We start from the raw sequence: 9836 nt of genomic DNA, 5'->3' as shown, positions 1-9836 counted from the left end.
AATCGAACCCAGGCCTTCCAGATGGTATTCTAACTGTGAGGCAGTATATCCCAGTGTATACATTGGGAGAAGTAGGACAGGAGCAAATCAAGTCTAAGTACTGACTGGAGGGAGAAAGAATAAAATGCTGGGGGGGGTAAGAGGACTTGGGTTAACATAGTGTATTTATTTATACCTCAGAGACTAAATATGAATGTAAAAACAGCTTAAATGTGGTTATTAAATTTTATGACTTTTATGACAAGTTGCTTGACTTGCATTTGACATGCATTTCCTGCATGCGTTCCACAGTGGGATGTGACGTGCTGTCCTAAAACTCAGAGCGCTGTCGCCCAAGCAGAGAGATTGACCGTTTGTCCTGGAAGCAGAGCGAATGTTGGCGTGAACCTCACTCAGTTCCACTGCAGGTTAATAAAAGGGTTTGTTCACATTTCGCAGTTTTCAGGGGCTTTAAAACATTTCTTTGTTTTTTTGCTGCTTTATATTTGCATGACAAAAATCTGAGTCCAGGTGGCAGCGTGAGCAAAGCCCTTCAAATCTGAAAGGGAAGAAGAATATGGCTTCAATAAAACCAAACTGAGAAGCGAGAAGCGAAATAGATCCACTGTTGGCATGGTAACTGTAGCTGTCTTACAAACCAACAGAAATGAAACCAACTGAAAGAGGCCAACATATAAGCCATAAAGAACTACACACGGCTGACAGGAAGGTGAGAACTTGCAGTTTGGAAGTACATAAAGAGAGAAGAGGAGCTGGGCTCGTAGTCGGGCTGAGGCGGCTGCTTCGTTTGACATCAACAGCGGCGTGGAGCCCTGTGAGCGCCGCCAAGTCTTCGCCGCAACCCAGAGGCTGCAACGCGTCCACTGATGCATCCGCTGTGTTCGACCTCACAACCATCGGCATCACTTTAACAACAAAACAATTAGATTTTTTTTTTTAATTTCTGGAGCTTTTCTCCTCGACCAAGTGCGGGTCAGAGTTCAGAGGTCGTACCACCAGGCTCCAGTTTGACTCTGCACCTGAACGTCTCTGATGGGCAGTGAAGCACATGAGACCAAAAAAATAAAATAAAAAGTCCTTCTTCATCGGTTTTCTCTCGTTTCGTATCTTTCCTGCAGGAGATCAGACATCTCTCTCTGCAGTCTGTCGTTCAGGTGGAGGAATGCCGTTAGATCTCGAGGTTGTTGTAGCTCACGTATTTCTTCTTTGCTGCTGGACCTGGTGACGGGCAGGAAACAGAAAGAGAGATCAGCTTCAGTCCTCACAGCTGTTTTAAGATTAGAGATGAAGGTTAATAATGGAGGAGAAATGGTTTAATGACAGAGGTGAATTCAATTAAATAAGGCTTGAATTATGAACTCTCAAGAGTGAGGACAGGCCAGTTTGATGATCACTTCTTTTATGTAACTCAGTGGTTTGTAGGGATGAGAGGTTTTGAGGTGTTTGAGAGGTCATGATTCAAAAGCAAAAGCATCTGTAGCAGCAGAAGAAGAAACAAAAGGAGTGTTGGGTTATCTAAAACGAAGTAACCTCAGTTTCTTTACTCTGACTCGTTACTACCAGGCTGAAGTGGGCCGCTGTGGATCCAGGTCTGCTTTGGTGTCTTTTGAGAACTTGAATGTTGTATATCTGAAGTTACGGTGTTGGATTGGGGAAGACGTGGTGGACGGGATCTGTGGGCTCCATATGCAGATGATCTGTTTTGAATTTAGTCACAAATGGCAGCCATTGCTGAGATGAAAAAAAGAGGCACTGGCACAAAAGTCAACATCTAACAAACCTTTGACCTACTGGTGGCGCCGAAGAGCTGAAGATGGAAATATGAAAGCTGATGAAAAGATTCAGGAAACCAAATCTGTGGATTTTTCATGCAACTTTCAACATTGTGAACATGATGACTCGAGAACAATGTGAGGTAGGATGCTCAAATTCACACCGCAGGTGCAGCTACTAAAAGTCTTGGTTGAGTTCGAATCTCGGCGACTTTAAAAGTCGGAGTCGGAGACAGAGTTTTCTGAACATCATGTGACTGCGATCACTCGAGAACGATGTCACCGAGGATGTTCCACTTTATTTAGTAGATGCATCCACTAAAAATCTGACGACTTCTTGCCACAATCACAGACAGTGACGATTCTCAGTGGTTTATATTTATTGTGATTTCTTATTCCTGGTTCTTTTGCTTTTGAATTGAGCTGGTGAATAATGTTACTAAGGCTCATATGCTCCCCATTAACATCTACTGAGACCTGTAATTATGTACTTCCAGAGCATTCGTGCCACCTACTACTGCCTTCCAATGGGCTTAAAAATCTCAAATCCATTTGATGACCTTTGTGGCCTTTAAAATATTTGAAACTCTGTCCCGTGATCCAACATGGCAGAGACTGAGGTCACAGGGATCTGTACCTCATTGTTAAAAATCAGGTGTAGAGTGTAAAGTGCTTTGAGTATAAGACTAGAAAAGCATACGTGCTCACTTTCAGTCACTTTAGGACACTGGTGGAGGTTAAGTGTTGCCCTATTATACACTGTGGGGTAGGCTGATGTGGGACTTTCAACTTTTGGTGTGTACCTGGAGGAATGCAGGTACACACCGCATAATAAGCACTTTAACTTCAGCTACTTAAAGGATATTTTTTTCTGCCTCTGCTTCAGTGAAAGTCACTCAACACAAACCCTGGTCTGCAGGTGCAGCTGCAGTGGAAGCAGCTCCTGTAATAATGACGTGTCTGTTGCAGCTCTGCAGAGTCAGTGCTCGTCTCCCGAATCATCCGTTTTTGGATAAGTGTGATTGTTTGAAGCTTAGCAGTGACATCTTTCAGCAGACCTCTGTGCAGTGCGTTCTTTGCTTTGAAGCAAAAATATCCTCAGTTTTATAAAGTGAGGAGGTGGAACAGGTGTCCTCTGTGGTTTGACCACCTCCCTATCTCCCTGCTGCAGCCACGCCGCCCACCTCGCTGGCACTTGACCCTCGGCGTTCATCCGGTGACAAATGGCTTCGAGCCAAAAGGCCGTCATCAATCATGTCGGGAGATAAAAGAGAAAACGTCTGCGTTTGCATATTCAGACCTCTCTGACTTTGTGTCTTATTCACATTCGGGGAGCAGTCGACGGATGGGGGCTGCCCGTCCAATCGAGACGGGCTCTGCAGGAGCAACATCTCAAACACTCGTGACAGCCACTGAGATTAAAAAGCAGAGTCCTGATGAACTGCTGCAGGTGAGCAAATTTAACCCGATTCTTCTCTTTTTGCTTTTGTGTGCTTTGATAATCGAATCAGGTGATTCATTTGTTTGCAGCCAAATCTAAATAAAAGAAGTTTGTGGTAATTCTGAAATGCCCGGGGACATCTCCACCCTCAGCTCTGTGTCTCGCTTATGTGGAAGATCATCAGCTTTTAATGAGCAGACAAAAATAAATAAACAACATTAGTCTGACCGTAATTAAGCATAAAAAATAATGAATCCAGATTAAATGACAATTTGTCCCTCTTTAATAGAGCTGAATATTTCAATAAAGCTGACCTTTTCAAAAAGACGATTTACTTTGTCTCAAAGAAAAATGCTTCTTAGAAAAACTCCACAAATCAAGCATCTGAGAAATGCATTTATCTGTGGGTTATTTATGGTTTATGTACATTAATACTCATTACTCATGTGTTAATTATATGTGTCAGCAAGGATGAAGGATCAGCAGCACAGTCACATTTATTCTGAGGGAACTGGTCTGTTTTTGTCTCGTCTTTGGTCTGAAGCATCGTCTGTGAAGCTGAGAGCTGCAGTCCGAGACTTCCTGACTTTAGATCAATAAGATAAGTGTCTTTAATAAACTGATCAGCTGTGGCCTTTCTGTCCTGACTGATGGCAGGTTTATCAGACTGGCTTGTGTCCTGTTTGGACCTTCAGCTTTACACTTAGTTTCATTTCCCCCCCTCTGTACTCTCAGTTTCAGTTTAGGCCATTAAAACAGTTGAGTTGAGAGTGATGGACACGTGTCACTGAAGACGTAATAACCCTGTGCCAAAGGGCGCCTTGTGCCTCTCTGAGACACGCCGACGGGTTCACAAAATGGTCTTACAGGACTCCCTGAGGAACGGCCCGGACCTTTCAGTGACACATTAACTCATTTCATGCACAAATGCAGGAAAGCAGATTTCCTGAGCAGATGTGATCTGGCTAAATCACATAACAACGTACTTTCAATTTTAAAATAAAAAGCACCCGGCTCCAGGCCAGCAGCTCAGGGTTTTACCGGCCAACAGAAAGAGCTTTATATACCTTTAGTTGAATCTGTAGTAATATAACTTAAAAAAATGGTATTAATAATACTGTGGAAAAGTCTTGAGCCACCACTCATTCCTTTATATTTTGCTTCCACGGAGTCAGACTTGTAATTTTTAAAGTGCTCTTAAACAACAGTTCTCCAGACTTTCTTTGGACATTGGCTGCTTTTTCACTCATTTTCAGTCCAGTCCTCGACAATGATCCCAAACACACTGCCAGTGCTATCAGCCATGGATTGGCCTCCCCAGAGCCCAGACCTCAATACTACTGTGGGATCATCCTGACAGAGAACAGAACAAAAGGCAGCCAACATCCAAACAAGAGCTTTGAATGTCCTTCAAGAAGCCTGGAGAACGATTCCTGAAGAGTACAGAAAGAAATGACAAGCTGCCTGTTTTTATCAGCAGTCAGTCCTCCAAATCACCCAGTAGGTCTCATCAGTGTCCTGATCTTGGGCAGTGATCCAAAGTCTTTCCTTTCTGCTCGCCTGGTAAACACAGCTTTATTCCCTGAGTTTTACTTCAACATCACTGCCCACGAAGGCTTATTGTAAATGTTTTACTGAGATTGTGGTGCTGTTGCACTAGATTGTACTGACGGGAGGTTTCTGTCATTTTTCTCAGTAGATAAAAACAGCTTCCATTCATCAAAACATAATTTGGAGGCTGCTGAGTTACAGACTGTGTGTGGAAGAGTTAGAAAGTCAAATCTGTCCAAAAATAAATATGCTAGAAGTCTTTCACCTCTGCAGGCAGCGCGGAGAGAGGGGGGTGGAGCTTGTAAGGACTCGTTCTGAGAGCCGCCGTATGAGTTTAAAGAGAGATATAGACGCCTTTGTTGTGTAAGAAATCAGGCTGTGCAGAGAGGCAGGGAGGCCTTATAAGAGGAGAATCAGAGAGATTTGGCCTTTGAAGAGCGGCTGAAGTCAAAAGAAGGGAGAGAAAAGGAGAAAAAAGTCTTTGTTGTGGAATCGGCTGGAGGAGCAGAGAGGATGGAGACGGAGGAGAGATGAAGCCATCTGAAGTGTCTGAGGGCTATTACAGTGTTGAGAGAGAGTGGGGTGGGGGGGTTGGGGATGGGGGGCAGGTGAGGAGGAGGAGGTGAGAAAGTGAGATTGAAAAGAGAGAGGATTTTAAAAATTGAAGGAGGAGGAGAGTGCCAGAAAACCTTGAGGCCGAATGAGAGAGGAGAGCCGGAGCTGCGAGGCCGGGTCGGGCCGGGCCGACAGATGGCTCTGCCGGTCTTCAGGGAGTCCTGAATGAGCTGCAGCTCCTCTACCAGGACCCCCGCCACGCTATAACTAACTGGACTGATTGATGAGCGGTAAATATGACGGGGCCATGGGCAGCACCACAGAGGTTTTTCCGTGGGGACTTCATTATTTATAGTTAAAGTCAGGGCGTCACGCCCGAGCGAGCCTCTGCTCCAGCACTGCAGCCTCACATTTAACACGCCTTTCATCAGACTGTGGAAAAATGCAGCGTGTTCCTGCGGGGGCTCCTTCATACTCGGAGACAAATGGGCTCCAACACACCACTGTGAGCTATGAGGAGCTGAGGAGACGTCAGGAGGAGCTACGGCAACATTTAGAAGCCAGAGCTCCAAAAACACAAACGTCCACCAAACATGTTGCTGAAAAGATGATTTTTCTTAACCCTCTGTTTGGGGCTGCTTTTGTGTTTACCTTTATATTTCACCTTAAAAATGATTTACCTCGCCTTTGGCAACATTGTTTCCAGCACAACCTCACATGTGACTGTACAGTCATCTTTTCATTTTGACACACTCGACCTAAAATCACACAAAAACATAAAAGTTCGATTTTTTTTTTTTACTGTGACAACCATAAACATGTTTAACAAACTATTTTCATAACTTAAAATACAAATATGTGTTAAACTTTAAAAACGTATGCAAGTTATATACAGCTATTTACATTAAGATGCAGGAAAGGCCTCAGGCTGTTTTCTACAACTATTACAGAACCATCAGGCGTCATGATAAGATGCCACACGCCAAAAATCAGTTCCTGTGCACCGCAGACAGAGGGCGCCATCACAGGTCAAACTCTCCATCAGTATCACTGCCACCCTTTCACCTGTTCCTCAGCAACCAAACGCCACATGCTGCCATCTAATTTTTTAACTGGTTGATGTGATGCATTTTTCCACCAATAAGAAAGGGGATGTTGTGATTTCTTTTGTTTGTTTTTTATTTATAAGCACTTCCTGTTAGTGAATATCCTGTTCTTACTGTTTCTGGACGTAAGCATGGATCAATTTATTGATCATAACTCTGGTTTTACTTTGTCTATGAACACAATTTACAAACTGGTACGTGGCCTGAAGTGATTAATGCTTGATTAATGCTGAAACAGAGACTCGGCGAAGCATTGCTTTCACTGAGAACCATCTAACCCTCATCCTCCCTCTGATAATGTCTTTATGGTATCCTAACCAGATTTAATCAGTTTTGGACCAGAATCTGAACTCAACAACCAGCTGACGTGGTCAGCAGTCCTTTAATGTCACTGCTTATCATTTTGTACTGTTGTTGCTCATACTTTATTCTTACTCTGTTCTGTATGTCTGAAGAATAATGGTAGAAGTGACTTTTATTTTTCCATACTGCTTTTCCCAGTCTACAGACTGGTACCAGTACCAAGAAGCTGGTTCTAAATCTTTAGTTATAGTCCTGTGTTGAATCCCTGCCATACTGGGTGATGTCACTGTTTGCAGTTCTTTATGGCCCCCCTGTATTGATCTGACATCATGAACCTGAGCTGTCACACAACAATAACAGCTTGTTACAATTTTTCATTTTTGCTAATCCATATCCTGCGTGTACCCCACAATGCTACTGTCAGTCAGACCTATCGCTGCCATTCCTATTTATATTCCTGGGAAGACACACATCAGGCTGCAGTACAGGGTTCAGAGCTGTGGCAAGTATTTAATGAAGCATAAGTCTGATGTCTGCGGTGTGGGAGGAGCTACAGTGATTGGCAGATGACACGCTGGATCGCTAGGGCCTATCCCAGCTATCATAGGGTAAGAGGCAGGGCTACACCCTGTGCAGGTCACCAACCTGTCACAGGGACAGAGACAGACAACCATTCATGCTCACATTCACACCTACGGGCAATTTAGAGTCACCAGTTAACCTAAGCCCAGTAAGTGCATGTCTTTGGACTGTGGGAGGAAACCCACGTCACCGTGCTGCCCCATTATCCCAGCTTACAACAATTATTATTATGTAGATTTACTAGTATAAGTAAATTATCCCAACTTATGTTAGTAAATCTACATAATAATAATTGCTGAAACGTGGGCAGCTTCTCAAAGCCCGACAGGAGGGTGGCACAGTGGACACAGACCTTCTACATGGAGTTTGTAGGGCCGTCTCTGATTGGTTAACAGGACAGTCTCACAATAGAGATGTTTGATTTCACTTCCTGGTTAAATAAAGGTTAAAAATAAGCAGAACTGGCTCCATGCTGGTGATAACCAATAACACTGTATGTTTATCCTGCTGTTGTGGTACTTTTCCTTAAGTAAAGGATTTTAGTGTGTGCAGAGCTCACAGCTGGATGAAGGTTCGGGTCGTTTGTCAGTGGTGTGGTTGGTTTTTGCTGCCCGTGGGCATTTCACAGCAGGTTTAACATCTGTCTCCTGAGACTGCTGAAGGAGGGACTCTCCAGCTGCACTCTTTATGTCCCGATGAGTTCAGGAACGGTGCAGTAACACCAGAGGTCACCGGGGGTCAGACGTGCTGTTAAAGCGCCAGAGGACGGCCGTAAATCTGCCAGTCAAGCGGTCACATTAGACCCTCCTCACGTAAAAGTTACGAGCGAGTTGAAAGAGGGCGATAAAGAGCCGAGGACGTTAATTTTACATTGCCTCCTCACTCCTCTCTCTCTCTCTCTCTCCCCTCCTCCTCAAACCTCCAGAAGAAAATGGATCAAGGTTGGGACAGCAAAGCAGAAGCAGAAGATTAATTTGCTCTTACCTCTGATAAATTATGAAATTAGCCTGTCAGGGGGAGAAAAACATGATTTGGTGAGTCGTCCCAAAGCGAATCCCACTGTGAGGTGGTAATTTGATCACACAGCCATGTCATTTCAATTTGTGCATTTTGCATTTGTGGGAACATGCGAGTTGAAGCTCTTCTTGTTTCCTGTGAGGCAGCCCTTTGGTGAGTGTGCTGTTACAGGGGCTTTCCTCAGCAGCACCGTGGGGTGAACATCATCACAGCTGTACAACCAAAGGAGCTCAAACCTCCTCATCCTGCACGTGGAGTTTTGACCTTTTTGTCGAAGGGGACCCATTCTGCTCGTTCCCAGCTCTTTTCGGTTTTCTGCGTGATTCACAAAGCCACTACGATCAGGTTGAGGAGGACACGTAGGTGACTTCACAACGGCTGACTCAGCTCTATTCATGTGTAGCACGTCTTTAAGCTCAGCCTAAAGTCTCAGTGTCACTACAGCCCATGGCTCTCAGCATCCCATACACCAAATATCTGAATGCTTCAGAGAAGAAGCATTAATGCAGCAGCATTAATGACTAACCTCGAGCTGTGGACGGATCATCTCAGGCCTTCTCTCGGCTGAAGTTTGGTCTGTTTTCAGCATCTTCTTCATGTCATGTGATCACGGACCCTGAAGATGAACTTTTATTAAGAACAATTTAACCCTGTTGTTTTCTTTTATTTTTATTTTTGTTTTTATAATTTTATGCTTCCTGTTTTAACTATCTCTTTTACATTGTGTTTTAAGTTATTTTATTTATCTTAAATGTACAGCACTTTGGTCAACTGCTGTTGTTTTTAAACGTGCTTTATAAATAAACTTGACTTGACTTGACTTGACTTGACTCACCCTCCATCTTCCCTGTGCTGATGTGTTCATATTAGCCTGAGCATACCTGACTTCATCAACCCTCCAGATGTTGCCGCTGTTTAGTTTTCCACCTCTGTTTCCATCCAAAGTTTGAGCAGAGACATTTCAGAATGTGGTGCATCATGTTTAGGTGGAAACCAACATCAGGAAGCCTACAGAGGGGCAGCTTACAGTGCATTTAAGCTGTACTTCCTGTGCTTTGTCAGGCTGCTGTGGTTGCAGATGATGATCTTATGATGAGGTGACATCAGCTTACCATGAAAGTAGAAACAATGTTGAGACTGAGCTCAGATGGATTACTCCTGCACAGATTTACCTCAGTTTTACAGTTTGTTTGGTGAAAACCCAAACGTGACGTTGGAGGCAGAACGTGAGCGAGAGCAGAATGGGTCCCCTGTTAACCACCCAGCCTGGCTGCAGCCCCCCAGGGTCACTCCACCACAATATCCCTGCACAGTTTAATTAGCTGCAAACTCAACAGAAAATTCACTCAACTGTGTCGTACAGAGAATTATTGTTTTTCATCCTGAGCTCATTTGTTCTGTCAGGATTCACAGACAGATAACCTGAGAACGGTCGTATTGATCCATCACAGAACTGTGAGGCTGCAACCAGCAATTATTTTCATCATCAATACCTCTGACAGGCATTTT

At 44.0% G+C, this 9836-nt stretch overlaps 1 protein-coding gene across 1 annotated transcript in view; it reads right to left on the bottom strand.

Annotated features, from left to right (window-relative positions):
* Positions 1–1004: 1004 nt before the first annotated feature.
* grm7 (glutamate metabotropic receptor 7) overlaps positions 1005–9836 on the bottom strand; it is a 232942-nt gene continuing 224110 nt past the window's right edge. Inside the window, exon 10 of the mRNA XM_030723843.1 lies at positions 1005–1218. Within this exon, the coding sequence (XP_030579703.1) occupies positions 1169–1218 (50 nt within the window). The 3' untranslated portion in view covers positions 1005–1168. The remainder of the gene's footprint in view (positions 1219–9836) is intronic.

This window comes from Archocentrus centrarchus, unplaced genomic scaffold, assembly GCF_007364275.1.
Source record: "Archocentrus centrarchus isolate MPI-CPG fArcCen1 unplaced genomic scaffold, fArcCen1 scaffold_29_ctg1, whole genome shotgun sequence".
Classification (NCBI taxonomy): Eukaryota; Metazoa; Chordata; class Actinopteri; order Cichliformes; family Cichlidae; genus Archocentrus; species Archocentrus centrarchus.
Note: the sequence above shows the minus strand (reverse complement) of the source record. Positions and strands in the feature narration are given on the sequence as shown.